This window comes from Parambassis ranga, chromosome 5, assembly GCF_900634625.1.
Source record: "Parambassis ranga chromosome 5, fParRan2.1, whole genome shotgun sequence".
Lineage (NCBI taxonomy): Eukaryota > Metazoa > Chordata > Actinopteri > Ambassidae > Parambassis > Parambassis ranga.
Window position 1 is genome coordinate 17,311,034 of NC_041026.1, and position 22,482 is coordinate 17,333,515.

The 22,482-nt window shown below is 44.4% G+C and overlaps 2 protein-coding genes across 2 annotated transcripts in view; both read left to right on the top strand.

Annotated features, from left to right (window-relative positions):
- The first annotated feature begins 16 nt into the window (after nt 1–16).
- On the top strand, nt 17–4,798 carry tmem51b (transmembrane protein 51b). Its single transcript, XM_028406178.1, has 3 exons — nt 17–281; nt 2,440–2,869; nt 3,692–4,798. Exons 2-3 carry the CDS (start codon nt 2,454–2,456, stop codon nt 4,131–4,133), a joined length of 858 nt encoding a protein of 285 aa, XP_028261979.1. The 5' UTR covers nt 17–281; nt 2,440–2,453; the 3' UTR covers nt 4,134–4,798.
- Nucleotides 4,799–5,684: 886 nt separating this feature from the next.
- skib (v-ski avian sarcoma viral oncogene homolog b) overlaps nt 5,685–22,482 on the top strand; it is a 30,433-nt gene continuing 13,635 nt past the window's right edge. Inside the window, exon 1 of the mRNA XM_028406850.1 lies at nt 5,685–6,972. Within this exon, the coding sequence (XP_028262651.1) occupies nt 6,079–6,972 (894 nt within the window). The 5' untranslated portion in view covers nt 5,685–6,078. The remainder of the gene's footprint in view (nt 6,973–22,482) is intronic.

Here is a 22,482-nt window from a genome sequence, read left to right on the forward strand (position 1 = left end):
ACACACACGCACACGAACACACACACACTTTACAACCAGCAGAGGGGAAATTGCAGGAGTGCGGCTGGGATTAGTTCAAAGTTCCTGTCTGCTACATTTATATCTCCACTCACTGAGAGGATAAGTCCGCCTGAGGTATCAAAGCGTTAAAAGTTGTCGCTGAGTGGCTGCGCCTATGTTCCCGTCCCTCTCCCCCCTCTGGTCTTCCTGAAAACACCTGCGTGCTTCAGGTAACACTCACCGATGAAGAGGGAAGTCCCTGGACAGTGAGCGGTGAAAAGGTAAGGCCTTTTCCGATCCACCGTCACCGCGAAACACCAGCTTAACCACAGCTGTTAGTTTCAAAAGTTCTTGTAAGTGCTTATCAATCAATACAATCAATCAAACAATCAATCGATTCGATCGATTCGATCAGATAAAAGGACAGGTCCTCCCTCTAAGCTCAAGTTCCTTCCTGCTTGAAAACACTGAGGCCAGAGGCAGCTGAAGGACAGACAGCAGCTTTCTATGACTTTTCTGCACCAATAATATTCTTCTGCTTAAATATCATCACTAAGAAGCAGCAGTTCAGCCCAGATGTAGTACAGGACAGGCTGATATAATGATTGGAGTGTGCTGATGTTGAACAGGCCACATCCACACATGCTAACAGGCCCACAGGAAAGCCCAGTGTGGATGTGACACAGAAAAGACACACTGATGTGTTTCAGACAGGCGGTCACCGGGATGCTATAAAGATCTGTGATATTACTGTATGTCAGCCATTTTCTGTGCATACGTACATAAATGGAAGGGACAGCAATGCCAGTGTGACAGATAAATGGAGTAAGAATCAGAAATCAGGGCTATGTCACGTCCATTTACAGAAAACTGGACCATGTAGTGATGCACTGACTCATCAGCTATGCCAATTAACCTCGTTTTTTTTACATTTAAAGGGACTTTATGAATATGCCTAAACTTATAAGACATAAAACAAACTTTATTTAGTGTAGTATTTGAACAATTTATTAATTTTTTATAAGTAGTTTGTCACACTGAAGCATCTGACTCTACACTACATCACAGGGCCAGTCTAACAACAGGAAGTAAACACTCAGGTCAACAATGAACAATATAATAAAATACAGTGCTGTAAAAGAGGCCAACAGTGACTGTCAGCACATCTGCTAAACTAAAGATCACTACTGCTGACAGCAAATGTGCTATATTCAAAAATAAATGTTTCAGCTAACACGTACATGGTACCCCAATATCAGCAATGTAATTTGTCTATAATAAAAAAAATATACAGTCATTTACTACAGTATACATCTTCATTTTGCAAGGCTCCCCTTACCTCTTCTGGAGCAGCAGCTGTTTACAGATGGTGAACCCTAACATGTCAGCATCCTGCCATGCAGATACAGCAGGTGTAAGTGATTTAATGCAGGCTATACAAGAGGTTTTAACTGACAGTACCGGCATTGATGCATGTAGAGTTAATGTAGGTTATTATGTAGCAGGGCTTTTGTTGTGAAGCTTTTTCACTGTCAGACTGTCAGATGAAAGGAAGACGACCACCCATCACAGTTTATTCACCTGCAGGTGCAGAGGAATGGCTGCAGGCCAGTGACTGTCTGTTGTCATACAAATATCATATAATAGAGGCATCAGTGGTATTATACATTTTAAAGGCTTTAGAGGAGAGGTACAAAAAGACTGGACCAACAAGTTTATATTTTGTTTGCACGACAAATTTTCAGTTAACAGTCTGCGTCATTAGCAAAGGTCAAGTGATTGATCATCCATATCTGCACTACTGAAGTACATGCTCTAAATTATATCACTACACTGAGTATGGACTGCTAATATTATGAACAAAGATTAGGATGGTTACACAAACACACAACATTTTAATGTAGGCAAACCTTTACAACCCACAGAGCACGTTTACTTAAAACCTCAGTGGGCGTCTTTCAACAGCGAAGCTGCACAAGCTCAGCAGATGCGTTAAGAAGTTAAAGTTATGCTACATTCATGTGGGTTTCAGTCTTGCTGTTATTTACCGCCATAGTTGTGTCACCTGTGCCATTCTTTGTGTGCCGTTCCTCTGCATGATACCGTCTCCCAGGCTCATATTTGTCAGGTTAAGACATGTGCGGCTCTACCTGCCTGCTGCACTGTGCTTCCTTAAAACCTGTTTTTTTCCACCACATGCAGTGCTTTCTTGCAACCTGCTCTGTCACTCATCAAGCATGTAGCAGTACAAATGCAGCTATAAATACATGTGATGCAGCCAGATTTATTACAGTGATACCCGAGGTATTTATTTCTCACAGAAATACATTGTTTTTTTTTGTTTGCTTTGGTGACATGGTGCTGACTGATTGTCGCTGAGCTCTTGTGTAAATTTTCCCACATTGAAGGACACATTCTCTAATACAGATCCCTCTCCAGTTTTTCCTGCAGGTATGTGTTCCAGTCGGGGTTTATGTGGCAGCAGCAACCGTCCCAACAGGTCCTCCAGCTCGGAGGGCTCAGGCGCCCACTATGCTCTGTGTGCCCTGGGAGTGGGACTCATCGCCCTGGGAATCGTCATGGTAGTGTGGACTGTGATACCCCTGGATGGAGAAGGCTCCACCAAATCTCCTGCTCTGGCAGGAAACTCCACCACAGCACCTCCGAGTGGGAATGATGATGCGACTTCAGACCGCACAAAGTCTTCATCGGTTGCGTTGGTGCTAGTTGGGGTTGGGGGGCTCATGCTGTTTTTGTCCATCTGCCTCGGGATAAGGAGCAAGAGGAGATCTCGTAGCAGGGCTGGTCAGCCGGCAGCTGCAGCAGCAGTTCCCATTATGGGCCGTGCAGCAGGGGAGCGGGAACAGCCGTGAGTGATGACATTCTGTTTTTATATGCAAGCATTTCTTAATGTTCTGTCTCCAGGTAGAGGAACTGACAAAGCTGCTAAAATATCCATCAAACTATTTAAAAAAAAATAGTATAATCACATAAAATAAAAACACATGCTTAGAAAATTAATAGCTCACATAAAATGTAGGAACAGGAAGTTTTCCTGGTAACTTTGCTGACAACATTGGTAGTGCTGCTTCAAAATGGGAACAACTTCAGTTCCTGAGAAGTTCTAATTGTTTAGAGCCACTTTCGGAGAAAAGTTCTGATAAACCCTCTGTGCACAATCTGCAGAGCACCAAACACCAGATACACACAAGCAGCGTTTCACTCACGCTGTCTGTGGATGCTCTCATTCATTCGGGTCATAGTCATTTCCCAGAGTTTAAATCGAGGCAACTAGACTCAAGGATTGTTTTTTTTAAGATGTTTCGCCACTTTCCCAAGTGGCTTCTTCAGTTCACTCAGGAGTGGATGCAGACCACACAGAGCTGGAAGGTGCATTCATTAATTGAGCACAAACTCTGCGTGAGAAAAACATTCTGAAAGTGTAAAAAAGCAGCTGTATGCTACCAAGGCCAGGTATTTGACAGGTTATGTTTCTTTTCACTGCCCTCAAGTGGACAAAAGTGTCTATAATTAAACACTGGTAGCCAAAATGAACACGCTTGGGTAGATAAGCTGATACTGACAAATGCTCACTGTGTTCCGGATACATGAAAAAAACTGATAGTTACTTGTTGATTGCTCAGCTTCTATAGTTGTTTTGTTAGATCTCATCTCTCGCCTCCCTTTCCAGAGCTGTAGACCCAACGTCGTACAACGTGCCGAGCTATGATGAGGCTGTCGGCAGTGGCAACTACCCTGTCCGTCAGAGCAACCTTCGCAACAGCACCTCACAGCTGCCTTCCTATGAGGACATCATAGCTGCTGTGGAAAATGAGGGTGCAGACCCCACAAGCAACCCCACCGAAGACACCCCTCTAAATGACCACACACCGGCCCCCATTCAGCCTGCTGCTGAGCCCGCTGGCCCCACATCAAACCGCAACGTGCCCACTCGCAGCAGCAGCCGGGCCAGCCGTTTACTGCGGCCGCTCCGAGTGCGGAGAATCAAGTCGGACAAACTGCACCTGAAGGACTTCCGCCTCCAAATCCGCAGCCCCACACAGAACCCAGTGACCATTGAACCCATCACTCCTCCTCCTCAGTATGAAAATAAGATGCCTGAGTTACAGTAATATCTCCATGTTCCTAAATCTATTGATTTAAAAGAACAATGATAACATTTCTGAAAACCCATTTTCAAGGTTGGTGTTATAAGTAAATGTGGCAGTGAGTGGTGTGATGGAGGCCAAACACACACACAAGAGAGATGAAAATATGTCAAGTGAATCTGAAGCCTGTGATCAGAATGTTTATTCTGCTGTAACAGCCTCTCATTGTAGATGATGATACATTTGATACAGGGAGGAATGGGAAGTTAATTAGTAAGTTTTAAATAAATATAAAACATGTTAGTATTTGTAATTGAATTAATTAAAAATACTCTAAAAAAGAAGAAATTAGATGATTGATTATTCAGATCAGAGATGTGATATATTAGTTTTTTGTGTGTATTGTTAAGCCCTTCATCTCAAAGATGCTGGTTCAAATGATCTTTTCTAACACAGACATCAAGAGAAGAATATTTAAATCCAGGTCAGGTGTTCTGCTGATGTCATAATGTGATGTTTTTTTCATGTGTTAAAAATTAATTTAACTTTAATTCAAGCGAATGTCGTGATCTTAGCTACCTGATTCTGAATGCGCATGTGTGTTAGGAAAGCAAGTGAAAGTGATTCTTCTGTTTCCATTGGATTTGCATGCTTTAACACTGAGATATATTTATTTTTTAGGAAGGATGCTGATGTCATTTTACTTTTTGTAAATAAAGTTTTGAGACCTTTCCAAACTTAGTTTTGTTGACTGGTTAATATTTAGCACCACCCAGTGGTTAAAAAAGAAAAGGATACAGTGGTTAATCTGGAGTGTCTCTGCATGAACGGATTACCTGCTAAAAAGTAACACCAACAAAATAACAGAGCAATGAGAATACAAAGAATAATAGTAATGATAATTAAATAATACAAATAATTATATCATCTGTATTTTAATCAAGGCTCAAGAGGAATAAATGTTTTTTGTATTGTTCTTTAATACAAACATAAGTCTCTCTCTCTCTCTCTCTCTCTCTCTCTCTATATATATATATATATATATATCTATATCTATATATATATATATATATATATATATATATATATATATATATATATATATATATATATATATATATATATATATATATATAGATATATATATATATCTATACATATATCATGTTTGAAATATTGTATCATTATAGTTATAAGTAATGTGTCTAAAACGGGAAATGCTTTTAACTTTGAACCCATTTATTTAAATACTGTACTTACATTGACCTTCATCTCTAGTTAAAACTACTGAAATTCTTTATCATGTCCAACTTGAGTGTTTCTTTAAAAAATAAACTACAGTCTGAGGACAGATTCGGAAGGTTTTTAAGTAGCTTGTGCTTATATTTCCAATATCAACTACATTTTCCAGAGCTCCACCCTCCCCATGGTTTAGAAGGATTTCTTTTTCTTTTTTTTTAATGTGCAGCTGCCATGAAGCAGAGGGAGGAACAGCTGGTTGAGGGAAGAGCCAGCCCGGGGAGTCAGTCACATTCCTGGCTGGGATTCAATGACTGAACCAGACACAAACAAACAGAGAGAGAGAGAGAGAGAGAGAGACTCACACAGTGAGTGAGTGGGGAGCCAGACTGAGAGTACTCCAGACTGAGCGGACGAGGCATATTTCGGGCGCACATTAGAGTGCGTAAAACCGCAGGAGCACAGAAACATTGTACCCGGTGATTGTACGGTGGATATTACGACTTTGAGCCTCGGAATTGTCGACTTTAATTGCGTCGGCGTGTCGGAGCTGCCCCATGATTTCAGCAGCCTCCAGTTTTCTGAATGGACGCGCTGGGAAGCTTCTCCGGTGACATGGAAATGAGCGTTATTGAGCGCGTAGCCGGATGCTGAGGACGCCCGTTCTGATAAGTCAATTTCAGCTTTCATTTTGACTTTTGTGAACTCTTGTTTTCCACCCGGCGACAACATGGAGGGCACGAGCTTTCAGCCTCATCCCGGACTTCAGCAAACTCTGAAGCAGTTTCATTTGAGTTCCATGCGCTCTCTCGGAGGACCGGCGGCGTTTTCTGCTCGGTGGCACCAGGACTCATTCTTCGGCAAAGATGGAAAATCCGCAGAGTTGATGCTCACCATGCCGGCTCAAACACCGCCGGTAATGTCCGGTCCACTTTTCATCCCGTCCGATCGGTCCACGGAGAGGTGCGAGACGGTGCTGGAGAGGGAGCCCATCTCCTGCTTCGTGGTCGGCGGTGAGAAACGGCTGTGCCTGCCGCAGATCCTAAACAGCGTTCTGAGAGATTTCTCCCTCCAGCAGATCAACTCTGTGTGCGACGACCTGCACATTTACTGCTCCAGGTGCACGGCGGACCAGCTGGAGATCCTCAAAGTGGTGGGTATCCTGCCCTTCTCGGCACCGTCCTGCGGGCTGATCACTCAGACGGATGCTGAGCGCCTCTGCAACGCGCTCATCTACGGCGGTACTTACCCTCCTCACTGCAACAAGGAGTTGGGCTCATTGGAGCTGGAGAGAACCGAGAAAAGCTTCAAAGTCTATCACGAATGTTTTGGCCGGTGTAAAGGCCTGTTTGTCCCAGAACTGTACACCGGGCCGGCTGCCGCCTGCATCCAGTGCATGGACTGCAGACTTATGTTCCCACCCCACAAGTTTGTGGTCCACAGTCACAAGAGACTAGAGAACCGGACAGTCCACTGGGGCTTCGACTCCGCCAACTGGCGGGCTTATGTGCTCTTAGACCCGGACTACACCGGAAAAGAGGAGAAGAGTCACCTGGAGCAGCTGCTCAAAGAGTTAAAAGGAAAATATGATCTGACGGTCAAACTGTCCAGTAAATCCTGCAGAGTAAGTGTGTTCTGCTTTACTTTGTCATAACCATCACCTCTGAGCAATGTTTTGTTTCTTTGTATTTGTGAATATTTCATCTGCCTCAGGGCAACTTCATCATCTGCATTAATTAGCATTAATTGGGAGACTTCCGTCTCATTAGGCCTGCCACTGTCTTCTTTGATTGACTGTTTGCATCTTTCCCAAGTCTTGTTACTTCAACATCCCAGCAGAGTTACAATGCAAATCACATGTCACATCCTTCACCTCCATACACTGCCCCACTCACCTCATACATGCCTGTGAGAGGTGAGGGTGAAGCCTCCCACCAATCAGCCTGACACCATCCATCCCATCATCTAACCCCCCCTTTCTTCCCCCCCAGGGTTATCCAAGGGCATCTGCATTATGATAAATGGAATGTCGATGATATATTTTATTAGTGTGCAAGAAGGAGAGGGGGGCAGGGGATCCCATTATGGTTCCAGGAGGTGGGGACAGGGATAAGAGTTTAATGAGGTTTGTAATATGGAAATGTGTGCGAGCGAGGGGGGGCTGGCCAGGATGGGATAAGATATGTGTGTGTGTTTGTGTGTCTTTTGTGTGTGTGGCTGCTTGCGTGCGGTCAGAGATGATCAGTGTGGACAAAGGGGCCAGGAGACGAGGTGGCTGTTCCTTCGTCACAGAGCAGCTGTTGTGTGGGACTCTGCTAATGAGTGGACATCTCTGTATGTATCACCATGGCGCTGCTCCATGTCTGAGCAGGAGCTGGGAGATGGCTTACACAGGGACACCTCTCTTCAAAGGCACAACGCTGTCAGAAGTGACATCAAATAATATGCTGGTTTAAAGTTGTGAACACAGACTGATTGTAAGGTTTTTCCTCAGTCTTTGAGCAGTTAGGAGGTATCTGCCGTGCACCTGTGGTTAATGTCTTCCTAAGAGCAGACAGCAGGTCTTGATGTATCACCTGTGAGTTATATATTTCCACAAAATGGTGCGCTGACAGTCTTTCAGTATGTGTGTGTGTGTGTGATATACACAGGGCCCGAGCATCACGGAGGGGGCAGTGCATGTTCACTGTGGTTCACTGTCAGTCGTGTCCCAGTTAGCAGACAGGCCTGGTCCTCAGGGAGCAGCACACCAGCACACTCCCATACATCAGCCTGACAGGCCAAGCTGCTGAAAGGCCAGACCGGGGCTCACAGGCCGTGTTTGGCTCGCCTTACCCATGAAATAAAAACACAATGTTATCGGCCTGCCTCAGCCTCCCCTGTAATGTCAGAGTGTTTTATTAATAAGAGACAGCCGCGAAGGTTACCTCCTCTGCCCGTATCATCTGTCTAGACTCCCACCTCATCTACTCTGCTCGGTGGCTGGTGCAGATACGGCCCTGCCAGGACAAGCTGCTGAGAGGATTATTGTTGATGTGTTTTATAGCTGAAAAGTTTTGGACTGGAGAGATTTAAATGTAATTTAGAATGAATACGTTTTGTTATTGATAAGGAGCAAAGACACAAAATGGAGATGTTCTGATACTGTTTTCTATTTCTCAGTTCTGATTTCTGAAGTATGGACTGATGCTGTTACCAGTCCTGTGCTTTTTCATCTTTCAATGTAGCTTCTAATATTTGCTGCTCCAGACACTCACAACACAAGCAAATATCGAAATGCACCAACCGGCATGGTTTCAGGGACCAAAAAAAGGTGTGATTCGGTCAGATCAATTAAATTAGTAATTCATTACTAATAAAATTAAGTAATTATTAGGTAAAAGAAGTAAGTTACTCAAATTTCAGTTCATGTCAGTGACCAGCAGAACACTTCAGTGATCATTAAACATGTGTGTTCCGGTCTGGTCCATCTTGTTTTTTTCCGATGTTGTTTGTACTACTTATGCATATTTTATCATGGGCTTGTGTTGTCAGTATTTGCAGTGCATCTCTTGTCAAGTCAATGAAGATGTTTTTTCTGAATTTGCTTTTGCTTTGTCTGTTTTCATGTCTCAAATTGCAGTGTGTTCCGCTCTCTTGGTGCCTGTATGCTGACCCATTGTGGACTATGAAGTGATGCATAGTCAAATGCTTTGTTGAAATTTCATGAAAAACACAAACACAGCCATGCATCGGACATGTTACTGGTTTTCTGTTTGGATTTAGAACAATATAATACTGGCAAATGGCAAACGTTTCGCTAGGTCAGGCTAACGTTATGCTACCAGAAAGTGATTATTCTTTGGCGCAGTGCAGGATGCACTGTGCTGCCTGGCTTTAGAAGCAGTCATTCCGGCAATATTTTGCAATAATAAACTCACCTGTACCTGATCATTTTAGGCAGCATCCACATTTGAACAAAGTGAACACAACAGTCAGATAAAAGGAGCAAAAACCGCCTCCTCACAAAAGCCAAAGCTGGATCAGAGGAGTGAATGTTTTGTATCAGATGTGGCATTTGGTCATTTAGACCTTTGCCTAATATGCAGATGAGGGCAGATTGCAGTGGGGACGCTGCAGACTCTCATTCAGAAGATGCAGAGTGTGTGAGCCAGGCCTTGACATGTGTTGTCAAAGGGCCATGACCTCTGACCTTTTCCCAAAGATACTGACCCAGCCTTCCCCCATTCATTTTATACCGTCCAATCACACGCCGCAGTGTCCAGTCCACTAGCCAGATGGCTGTCTGATAAAGGATGGAGGGACATGCACGGAGCAGATAGAAATTTATTCCAGCTGCACCCTGATTTTTAATAAGACATTGCAACATTTTAGAGGTGTGCGAGATGATTATCAGTGATGTAAATTTTATGAAAGCCTACATTTTGAAGCGAATGACCTGCTCCAATGTGCCGAAGCTTGCATGTAACAATTCAAATGTGACTTTTCTGATTAGCACGGAAATCTCACAGAAAGAGGATTATAATTGAAAAAAAAAACTTGAGGCCAAAGTCAAATACTTCTGAGCATTAACTGTAAAAATAAAAAATCCTTAAGAAGTGTGGGCAATACGATCAATCATCTGACTGAGTGGAGAGTTAAAGGAGACTCTGGAGAACTGTGTAGACCCTCCTTAATGGAATGGATATTAAAACCAGTCAACTGAGGCCAATTTATGCCATTTCTCATCCCATTGTTCTCCTCACTCGATGCAATTAGCCTCAAACCTGGACCAAACCAAAGTGTGCGTCGAAGGCCGAGGGGGGGGGTGTTTTTTAATATGATCTGTTTTTAAAAAAGAATAAATAAGTAAACGAAGAATCACCCTACCTCTTTTATTATCTGCTAACTGTGTGTAACTGTGTGTTTGTGCGTGGGTGTCTTGTTGTATGGCGAGTATACGATGTGTGTTTGCATGTAAACAGGCGAGTGTAATGACTGGATCAGCTGTGTAAGGCAGATTAAAATGAGCTCACTGCCGGCTCATTTCCATTCCCATCTGTCTGCTGACCTCTGGGAAGCACTGAAAGCTGACATGGTGCATCTCTTTGGTCCTTGATGGGCCTGTCTGACCCAGCCAGCTAAGACCCAATAGGCTACACCCACCCATAACACCCAGATAAGCACAAAGAGCAAGCAGCATTTTTCACAGGTTTAGCATCTTTCTTAATTTCAACAAAGTTTTTTGATCATGTTTGACTTCTTTTACTTCACATGGGAACATTTGGCTTATTTCAGAGCAGTTGCCTGAGTCCCCTCCTCCTCCTCCTCCTCCTCGTCTGTCCAGTGACTGCTGGCCAGAGTGTTTGGGCTGCAGTAGGGGCGGCGTGTCAAGGCAAAAGGGGGTGTCAGGAGCTCCCAGGGGTTGTGGCCTCCATTCTGGCAGGGATGACCCCATGTTAAAAGGGTGTCAGCTGTGTGCTAAAGACCTGCCGCCTCCTTTGTTTGAGGGCCCGGCTTTCAGAGGCTGTGAAGTGCAGCAGTCTCTCTTTGTTAGTGCCTTGTTTCTTTGGGTGCTGTGTGGACAGGTCTGTAACCTCCAGCCACCCCCAGGGTGGGAAATCCATGCTCGTAAGTTTGCTTATGTTGCTGCTTTTTTCTGGTTATGTGCTCAAAGACAGGTTGGAGCCTGTGGTGGTGTCAGCAAGTCTGAAAGAGATAAGGCTGGAAAATAATTCAATATTATCATTAATGGACTTTCAGCAGAATCATATTGTGACTATACAATTACATCATGATATTCTTTCACAAACATCTGTTCTCTAAAGGGGAGGAGCTGAAAAACTGAAATTAAATAAACAATAACAGTTATTCAAAGGGAGCGAGGACTGTATTTGAAATATATATATATATTATTAATGATATAATATAAATAGAAAATGATAAAAGAAATGTAAAGTCTTTAAACTAGAAAGTTTTAAAGTAACGCCTGCCAACATTAGATTATTCTCATTAATATTTAATAGGTCATCATGGCTAAAAGATTTCACAAAAAAAATACAACAATATGTCTAAAAAAGTTATTGTTAAATTTCACTTGCTCCATGATAGCTTATGTTTAACAACACCACTAGGACATTAATGCAATGTGATTTCAGATTTCGGAGTGTCTGAATGGAGTGGGGTCACATTCTAATTAACCCTATACTGTCAAACTGTATGTCCTGCAGACCTTGGTGTGTAATGCCCACACACTGTCAGGTTTGCTTTCTTTGCTTGCTGCTCGTAGCCGCACACTGTGCTGTAGCTATTCAGGGAGATACAGCTTTTTTTGCATTTACTAACTGTTATCATCAACTTACAAATGAGCGAGGTAATACCTGCTTCTGACGTGTAGTTTTTCCTCTATTCTCCTCTGAACCCCGATGACACAGCAGTCCTAATGTGTGAAAGGCTTCTTGTGTAAAGTCGTGGAGTGAGAGAGAAAGATGATTAGTGTTGATCAGTGATGATGATACGGGGGAGGAGATGAGCACTGGCTGTGACTGCAGTCAACAAGCCAGTCAGTCGGCCCGTTAGTGGCAGAACAGATGCCTGGATTGAGTTAGTGTTATTCCACAATCATCATCAATTCCTCCTCGATCACCTCCTGATTTCCAGCTCTGTGATTAAGAGTCAGGCCCATCTGCTGCAGAGACAGGAAATCCTGGAGTCTGCATCTGCTGCTGGCTGAGCTACTAAGCTGCCGCAGTCAGGGGGGTTTAAACTCTGATAATCCCACATAACTCCTGGAATGCAGAGACCCTAGTGCACATCAAAACCGTCATCTTCACTGGACAGCATTTTCAGAAACACAGACAGACTCAGCCATGGACTTTCTCCTCCTCCTTCGCCTCGTCCTCCTCCTCCTCCACTGGCCCACTCAATGCATTCTCACAATTTATAGCCCAGTCCCTCTGGAATTTTGTAATTAGAGCATGAATTAGATATACTACAGAGAGTACATTACACAAAGAAACCAACTGTATTCCAATTCATGTGTACGTCTGATGAGACTTGCTCAGCCAATACAGACACAAACATGATTGCAATATTTATCCCCTTAAATTTTCTCTCTGGTCTCTCTTCAATGACCCACAACTCTAAGCTACAGAACTGTTAGACCACATTGGAGATGTGCTAATGGAGCTCCAGCCAGAGCAGAAGTAGGCCCTGCTGGTGCCATATGACAAATCGGCATGCTGCTCTCGCCTACAATCCGCCCACCGACCACCTTCAAAGCTATCAGGAGGATTAGCTCACACAGCTAAACCAAACAGACTGCTCAGTGTTCAGACAGCATTTGGTCCAAATCTTGTTCGTGCCTCCTGTTTTGATGGCTAGCAGATCACAATCGGGGGCTGCTATTGGTTCACTTGCAACTGGTGCGGTGCCAAGTTGTTGTACAGTCAGTGCCATGTGCTGCGGCTGCAGGGGGAAAAAGGAGAATGAATGTTTTAGGGATTTACACGACTCTCTTGCTCTTTGGGATATGCATAATTTATTTTAGGATTAGGATGGTTTAGATTAACTTTGAATTCTCTGCTGAATTCAGAAGACAGTGAAGGCGCAGGAGACACAGAGGGCTGTGATTGTACTTTTGTTGCTGCGTGCTGGTGGCACAAAAGCTTTAGAATTCACTTCTGGGAAAATTGGTTTGCATTCCAGACCGGTTTTGTGTATGTTTGTGCGTGTGGGCAGGCGTGGACCACATCATTTTGAGGCCTCCGTCAGACTCCACACATTCTCAGAAAGGACTCGTCCTCAGTCAGAGTCTCTTCCGTACGCTTGTGATTGGAGGGCGCCTGTGGTTGCTAAGCAGAGCTGCTCTTCCTGTGCTAAATAAGAACTTCGTGCTCTCTGGCTGGTGGGCTCAAAGAAGCGCGCCAGAACACACACACACATACACACAGACTCACAGTGCAGAGACCTCTTACAGTACAGAGACCTCACACTCCTCCATTCATTGCCCATCCTCTTTCATTGTGACCTCTGCGTTGTGACTCGACAACTCTCTCTCCACCTCCACCACCACCACCCCCACTGCTTTCCTTTCTCCTCCTCTTCCTCCTCCTCCTCCTTCTCCACTCTGCATCACACACACTTCTCCCACAGGTCAGCAGCGTGCAAAGCTCCCCTCTCCATCACTGAGACCTCCTTGACTGACACCTCCTCTGCCACATCATCATCCCTCACTCCCTTACCTCCTCAGTTTGACACCTCCTCGACCCTGTAGGACACGCACACACGCAAAAGAGACACAGACACAGGCTCTCCTCCTCTCCTCCTCCTCTTCCACTGAGATCTCCTACTGCACTCCCCCTCACACTGCATTATACTTAGATCTCCACCTCCACTGTAGTGAGCACAGGCTGTATCAGTCTGTATTCAGACTGGCCTACATAAAGTAGAGCTGCACATGTATCACTGTGAGGGTGTGAGGGCTGCTTGTCTCGATAGATAGATAGATAGATAGATAGATAGATAGATAGATAGATAGATAGATAGATAGATAGATAGATAGATAGATAGATAGATATTTGTCAGGATGACCTCATAACCATCCTCTAGGATCGTTTCAAGAGCCCACTAAATGAACAAATGAGTGGGATCCACATTTTTGGCTCTCTCCTATCTTGCTGTATGCTTTTACAGATGACTATCATTTCATGTATCCGCTGCTGTGCTACCAGAACGTTGCTTCTCAAATTCAGGTCTTTTCTCACTGCTGTTTGTCGCATACTAAACAGACCAACTCCCATCAAGGTTTATTTCTTTCAGCTTTCAGGTTTGCACAGCACAACAATCGTTCTGCGATGAAAAGCTGCGAGCCCCATGTGCTCCTCAGACTAGCTCAACATGCTTTCTTGCAGAGACTGAGCAATGCAGCATTGTCAGCAGGCACCCGTATCAAATGAATTCAGCACAGCTGTCCTAGCAGACTCTATTGCAGTGAGGAGGGACCGTTATTTATTCAGTATTACACTCGCCCCAGGATCCTTCATAGTCACTCTCTGCCACGGCATCACTTGGTCAGGTGGACCGTTTGACCTTACTATTCTTCGTTTATTACCTCATTCAGAAGCACACTGTGCTGTATTTTTGCTAAAGAGGTGGCCACCTGCCCCACCCACCTTTCACTTTCTGCTCTTTCTTTCTGTATTAACAAAGTAGAGTCTACATTTAAAAAGACAGCCGTATGCTGCCGCTCTCTCAAACCCCCCTTTCCTCTTGCAGGTGTCTAATAGTTGCAAGATTGCCTCGCACTGTGGCGCTTGCTCCGCCGGCCTGCTTCCCCTTGCGCCTGTGGCGTTGACAAGTGTCTGGCTTTATTTCCAGGCAGTCGACGAGTGCAGACACAGACAGGCATGGCCTGAAATAGAGCAGGCCCACCCTTTATCCTATAATGAGGGGACTATTATAAGCCTTGTGTCTTAAGCAGTGTATGGCTGATGTCAAGTGAAGAGCGAGTGCACGCATCATCTTAAAAAACGTCAAGCTGCTTTTCAGATTATCATCAAAACTAAGTAGTCATTCCTCTTTATGGCGCCAACAGCCTTAATCTGCTGAACAGGAGAATGTGTTTTAGCACAAGGTCACATCACCTTTCATGATCTGATGAAGCCCTTTACTCAAGAGAGGCCTGGAAAAAATACAGACTGCTTTCAACTAAAAAAAAATATGTCTAGAACATAAAACAGGCAGATACTACTGACTAATCAATTCACTTGTGACCTTGTATGAGTAGATTGTTTTGATGCAGAGATGATAGTCTGGTCCGGGCATCTGTCCCATACGGAATGTATGAATTCCAGGGTAATTGTTGGTGTACTCATCTTCACAAAGACGCCCATCTCTGCATGTCCACATTTAATTCACCCCTTTCAGCTGCTCAACTGTACAGGCTGCACATATAATGAGTCCCTCCAAAAAGATTAGTCGCCCTATCATCAACGCAACTCCCTAATTTCTCTGCCTTTGTTGTGGTGCAGGCTGCACTAAATGGGATAAAGGGGCTTGGCCGGACACAGTGGGAGGAAGTGGCTTTTGTGTTGCTAGCAGGTGCAGTGGAATGACAGTGTAGTTTTTTTTCGAGATGTACACATGTATGCGTACATACGTGACCACATGCATGCGTGTCTGTGTGTAGTTTTGTGTCTGGCTAGGCAAGGCGGGTATGCACTCCCTGAGTGCCGCTGAGATACACCAGGAGCCTCTGGAGCTCGACTTGAACCCTCAATCACAGGGCTCCTCAGGGGTTTGCAGTAAATTCTTCAGGCGAATGGTTTTCTCTCCCCTTCCTCCTCCTCCTTTTTCTCTTTCTTTTTTTGCTCACATCTGGTGAACAGCACTAGCACCCCTGTCATCTTTTACTGCGTTGAGGTCATTTCCACCCTATCGGTAAAGTGGAAACACATGATGTGCAGGGTTCGGCCTTAATGGGGTGGGGCTGGCATGGACCAGCACTGACACAGCTTTACAGCCAAGATCTGCCAAAATGGCCTCTCTGTGGAATGCCTGCAGCTCCAAAATTAAAGACATTTGGGCTAAATAATGCTTATATTTACCCATAAACATAACTAATAAAAACTAAAGACTATAATTAGTAACTTTTTTCAAACATGTTTTGCATACATGACGCTTGGTTTAGGCAGCTCTGCCTGGAAGAACAGAGCTGAACGAGCCATCTTTGATGCTTTGAAACAGCAAAAACAAATGACCAAGCACTGTTTGGATTTGCATAATGAACACCAACTCTGGAAAACTCCTTTGGACTTTGGAGTTCCAAGTTTTATTTCTGCTATAAAATTCTTCCGCTCGCACACTTTTTCCTTCTTAATCACGTTATTGATTCCAACTGGCAAGTGAGCTCCAGAGAGGGAGAGTTGGGTACAGACTTTGGCAAACGCTCTGAATAAAAGGTGCATCCTGGAGTTCAACTGGGATCCTTCTTTAATGTTAGTAATGGATTTCCTCCACTGCATTATTCCTTAAAATATTTCACAGCACAGCTCGCAGTGTTTGTCATTCTCTGTGACGAGCTTGTGTCATTAGTGAAAACACAGCTCTGCCTTCTTGACACATTTTGCTTGATTTTTTGACAATGCATCATTTTTCCTTTCAAGCCACCTACCAGTCTTTTGTTTGTGCCTGTAAAGTAAAGAAACTACTGCTCTATTTGCAATGACTTTAAAAAAAACAGATCATTTGCTGCTAAAGAATCTCAGTGGAATTAACAGTTTTAATGGAGTTTTACTGCCTCGCTACACGGATCTCAATGTGTCTCCAAGCAAATTCCAGTCACACTGTGGTTTCCATTTTGTGGTAGACAGAGCTGCAGTATAAAAAGGGGTGGGCTACAGTCAGTCAGTTATACTGCTGTCTGTGGGCAGACTACAGGCAGGCAGAGTGGCTGCTTCCAGCAGCTGCATGGATTTTTATTCCTGCTGTCCAACAGGACTCCATCATAGACTGCAGCAGCACTCATTATTGAGGGCATACACACACACACACACTCCTGTGCTGCATGCCTCTGTCCTCATTACCTCTGCAGCAGCTTAGCTCTTTGCCTTTGTTCTCTCTCTTGGCTTGAAACTGGAGAATATGGAGAGAAGTGCTGAGGCTGCAGTTAGCTTGGCTGCCCACAACTTCTGCTGCACAGGAGAAAACATAGCACAGACAACCACCAGCCCCCTAAGCCCTCTTGTCTACATATTTCCACAAAACCAACGCATAGGGGATGCTCTAGTTTGATTCATCATCCTGACTTGAAAGTAGGCCGGATTTTCTTCTTGCATTCTTTTTGTTGCCCTCATTTGGATAAAACATTTCACTCTTAGGTGTACTTGTCACTGACCATATGCCCTTGTGGCCAGTCTTGCTGTGTAAAAGGTCCCATAGACGCGCTCCTCAGAGGCGTTAAACAGCGGCCACGCAGAGTGGCTGGAGGGACAGTAAAGTTTTATCACACTAATAACCCACAGACGCAGCTAACCTAATGGCTTAGGCAGCCATGCCAGGGGTTGCCTGGAGGTCAGGTTGAATTGCAGGACATAAACGGTAGAATCCAACTGGTAGAACAAATAAAGGAAGAAGAAAAAAAGAGAAGGGGCATCTGAGGTGAGCAGAGGTGGGGAGGAGAAAGTTGTTATTGGAAGAGCAGATAATCACTTAAATTGATTTGCAGAAAAAGGAAGCTATTGATTATACTGCTCTTTTATAACAAGGGCGATCTGTGGCCTTTTAACCCTCTTTCCCACCCAACTTGGCTCGCTCTTCAACATTGGACTCAGTCCGAGCATGCCGTCAAAGGGCACAACTCCTACACAAGTGACAAGTGAGTGAAAAGATTTGAGTTTGCCCAGCACTTGGTGAAAACATCGGTCAGAGAAGTAGCTGTGTGAGAGAGGGAGAAAGAGGAGGAGGGGGGATTTGTTAATGGAGTTCAAATCTAAACTTTTCTTCAGATTCCTCTCCCTCTGGCTGAGGTGGATAGGTCTTGAGAGTGTTTGTTTTAGGTGAAGTCAGTGCTGGAACAGAATGTTGTGAACCGCAGGCCAGACTGTGGTTCTGAGGTTCAGCTTCGACCTGAATGCAGACAGCTCTGTTTGTTTTGCTTCTCTGTTTCTCAGGGAGAATTTTAGACGCTGCCAAAGTCCTGTGCTCACACCCAAGGCACGCAAATAAAACCCCTTCACACAAAGAGAAAAAAAAGAAAAAGAAAAAAACCTACCTGGGTGTAGTCACTACATCTGGTCTATACCACCACCCCAGTGTAAGTGTCCACACATATCCTACTCTCATCTTGTAAAAGGGCTCTCTGGGAGATGAGATGGCATTGGATTGTTTCAGTGGCAGGATGTTTGTGTGTTTTGTTCCAGGCCTTTTCATAAATAGCAGTTTTTATGTTACTGAGGTCAACTGGTTTTACTAGACTAGAGAGGCAAGTCCAGAGGCAAGGAGGCCTCCCCGCCATCTGGCAGCCATAAAAGGGGGAGCAGGAGGTTTTTAGTGAGGCTTTATGGGATGGTAGGGTGAGACATGGAGGGGAGGAGGAGAGACAGAGTGGATGGTGGACTCTGGTTGCCCCCAAGCTGCAAAGCTTCCTTTGCAGTCTGAATGACAGGTCAGAAGTTCATTGCCTTTTTTTCCCCTCGTGCATCTGCCTTGTAAGGTGAAGGAGGTGACAGTTGGTTCAGAGTTCGAGGGCAAAGGAGAGGACGTCACTGTGAAGTTGTTACCGCCGCCATGCATAAAGATATATTTGGGGGCAGGAGGGATCTGTGTTTTGATTTATGGGACTGTAGCTCAGCATGTTATGCTACGCAGAACATCAGACCTGAGTCCTACAGATGGTGCAGAATTATGTGGCTGCGTAAACACTGGTGATTCAATGGCTTGGTGTTGTTTGGGTATGAGTCACCCTCTCAAAGCGCACCGCACAACACAGAGTAACAAACTGTAAGTTGTTTTGTGCGACTGTACATCCAGTCTCTCCCTTTAGTCAAGATACAGCCTTACAGTCAGCTGGTGGCTTTATTCTGTTTGCACATCCGACTGAAGTGGGAATAACAACATTGTTAAGCCATGAAAAATATGGAGTGAGATTCTCATGGAGTTTTTCAGCAATGAAGACACTCATTTCTTTCCCAGTTTTTTAGGAGCCTGAGCTGGCGCTGTCTCAGCCATCTGAAGCTGGATGCTCAGCCTTATAGGTTTTCCAGAATGGGGTTATCATTGCAGAGGACCGTGCTGCTTTGCTGACTCTGGCACTGATACCTCCCATAGAGATTTCATTTGTTGTTATGCTGCAGCTGAGATGTGTTAACCCCTTTAGCCCCTTCAGGATATTTGGGGCTACTTTGTGAATCCTTTCTGCGTCACTTTATGCATGAACCCTCTTATTAAAGACCAGAGGAAAAGCCAATGTGCTTATTATATAAATTAGTCATATTGACCTCTTTCTCTTGCCAGAGTGGGGTTGGGTTTTCAGACCCTCTGCCACTTCACACAGGCTGTATGTGAGGAGAAGAAAAGTGCTGACAGCAAAAGAATGAGAGCGTGTTTGGCAGGCACGCCCTTGTAGGTTTCTGTGTCACTCAACTCTATTAAATTTTTAATCGTTTCCTTGCCGTGTATGGCTCTCAACATTGCTCTGTGCAGTCACACGTTGTTTATGCTCATAAAACAGAAGGAGCAGAAAGTGTGAGGTAAGGATTTCCCCCTTATTAAGATAAAAAAAGTATCTGCTGCTTTCTCACTTTATCACCTAGAGATGTATTTATTAGCAGCGTTTCTAATGTGGTGGACAAACTTGACGTTTGGCAGTTTGAGAGGTAAAAGTAAAGGCGCTGAATTAAAATTGCTTTAATGAGAAGTTACTAAATCAACTGTTTGCTCAAACAGAGTGCTAAAATGACTATTTATCTGATTTAAAAAATAATAACGTTGCTTTTAAAAGCTGCAGAACATTAAAGTGAAACATTTGATGATGATCAATCGGTCAATTACCCAGAAATCTTATCCGCAGTAATTGTTTGTTGCTGTTGTTTCTAAGCTACACTCTGGGGCAGACACCACACTGTAATCTAGTGTAACAATAGAGGCAATTTATATAGCAGTGCCCTGAGTGGCATCACTGCCATTCCAAAGTCCTTATTATTAGATTGATTGAAGTGTTTCCAACACATTACCATGACAATGATATTAAATATACTTTCATTGCCAAGAACATTTGCACTTGACAAACTTTAAAGCAAGCTTCAAAGGCACCTTCAAAAGCGGCCGCGGTGAAAGAATCCAGCCAGACGTTCGCTGAGAGCCTCTCCACATACTTCTGCCCGTTTACTGGCTCACGTTTTTCGTCATGTCAGTGTCTCGAGCATTCAGAAAAGGAGTGAAATAAAGCACCGGCCCTTGTTGGAGAGGCTGGTAATGAGGGACTCTGCTCTTGCTTTAGTGGTTCCGTCCACTGCAGTGATTCAGGGGATAAAAATGTGGCCTGTGTCTCTTTAAGAGCGCTGGCCTGTCTGCAGAATGCATCAGTCCTGTGGAGCAGACACAGGCCAGCAGGAGGAGGAGGGGGGAGGGGGTGAGGGGAGGAGCGTGGGGCTATGCGGGGGGAGGAATGAAGACAGGAGGGAACAGCCGCAGTCTGGGCTTCCAGCCTCCTGGCTAGACTGCTGAAAGTTATTATTGAGTTCCTGTGTAGGGCCTCCCCTCCCTGTGGCATACTTGTCTGTGTTCACTATAAGGTAGACAGGAGAGGCAAAGAGAAAACTTGGCAGCCTCCCATGCCCCTTTGCAATGACCTTATATGCAACTAATGAAGGATAATTTTGTTTGATTCTATGTTTTTGTAAGGGCGAAGCCACTGAAAGCCTCGTAAGACCAAGAGAAACCACACACACTAATAGCCTTACAGCTGCTCGACAGCAGCTGAAGCCGTGCTCTAGTCTTGAGTTACAATTTAGCAGACATCTTCTGTTTTCTTAGGAATGGCCTTAACTAGTCAAGACAAGAAGGTTGACGGTTCACCAATGAGAAAGCAGTGAACTAAATCTTCTCCTGGCGTGCTAAGTGATGAGTATTATTCAAGGACAGGTGGTGGGAGGACAACGTCTCCTTCAGGCTCCTTCCAATAACTGTGTCTTTACAGTAAATGACACTGAATGGATTTTAAGCCCCAGCTAGAGTTGGTTTTGTAGCACAAGTTTACGGCATTTGCTGTCCTGGTAAAGGCCATAGAGATTACATAGTTACATACATCATGACTTCCCCTAAGGCCTGTGCCTGCCTGCGACACTAATCCCTGGCCAGCCAGCCCTTGTAGCAGCTACATCAGGCCCATGAAGCGCCTACATCCTCCCAGCTCAGCCCACCAAGAGAGGGACAGACCTTTATGTAATGCTCAGTCCGGTGTATTTGTTCTGAACCTGCTGGTGCTTTAAGCGAGTCTCCCGCAGGTTAACAGTGCCCAGCTGCTGCCTGTCCTACTGTACAGAATTCACGGTAGCTCTGGTCCGCAAAGAGCCTGAACCCATTCGACACCTGAGGCTCGTCTGTGAGTTTTTCCTTTTTTTTTCTCGCTGCACACATCTTCTCCAGAATGTCACATATGTGGCCTGATTAATCCTTCATTCATGGTCAGCGCCATCATTCAGCCTCTGCTTTAAAAGCCATCTCAGGGTTGGGTTTTGCAGGAAAGCTGGGCGAGGGGGGGAAAACCCTGGCGCTGAAATGGGTATTTTGTGGAGTTCTGTTTGTTGAGTCAGAGCTTAGTTGGGCTCTAGTGTTATGTGGTTGCCATGGAGAAAAACACAGGCTCTTGTGCAATAAAATCATCCAGGAAAAGACATTTCCAAGAATTTTTCAGAGTGAAGAAACAGACGGCAAATTGCAGAATTCATGAGGTGCTGCGGTCCACCACCCACCCACCCACCCACCCCTTTCAGCCCTCCATTTTAGAGTGCTCATATTCATTTTATGGAAGCTGTGAGGCTGGAGCCCTCTCACCTAATTACTTCTGTAAGCAGATATGTTTTCCTATGAACGGAGGAGGGAAACAAACCCAGTGTTTAAGGATGGAATGTGTGATCTTAGGAACGGATGTTGTGGGTGTTTTATCCCCCATTTCCCTTACAGACAATTCCTTGAACAAGTGGAAACAAGTGAAATGCTATTTGATCTCTGTCAAATATTACTGTATACACATTCTCACACATTCTGTGAGCGAGGCTGTCGTACATTTGAGCCAAATTATAGCTCTGCCAGCAGGAGCAGAACGTTTTCAGAGGCCATAACTCCTGATGTTGTTTTGAAAATGGGTCGACAGTTAATTGGTTGGACACTTATAAAACCTGCTGTCTTTCTTGTATTTATATATATATTTTTTTTTAATTTTATTTATTTTTTTGGAGCTGTAATTCTCTTCAGTTACGTCAAGGCTCCTTATTGCTCTTTAATAGGAGTCCTTTTATTCTGGCCATTTCCCGTCAATGTGAATGGGCCCATTAGCACTTGTAAAACAGCTTTCTTGCATTAAAAGAACACCTAACATGTAGCGGTGCAGCAGCAGCACAAAAAGATATGAGGCTTAACTGGCTAAATGTGAAGT

Bases quoted from the DNA above. Each gene is read 5' to 3' on its own strand.
- tmem51b (XM_028406178.1), top strand. From the start codon at position 2,454: ATGTGTTCCAGTCGGGGTTTATGTGGCAGCAGCAACCGTCCCAACAGG. The intron at 2,870-3,691 runs GTGAGTGATGAC...CTCCCTTTCCAG, and splicing joins GCAGGGGAGCGGGAACAGCC to AGCTGTAGACCCAACGTCGT.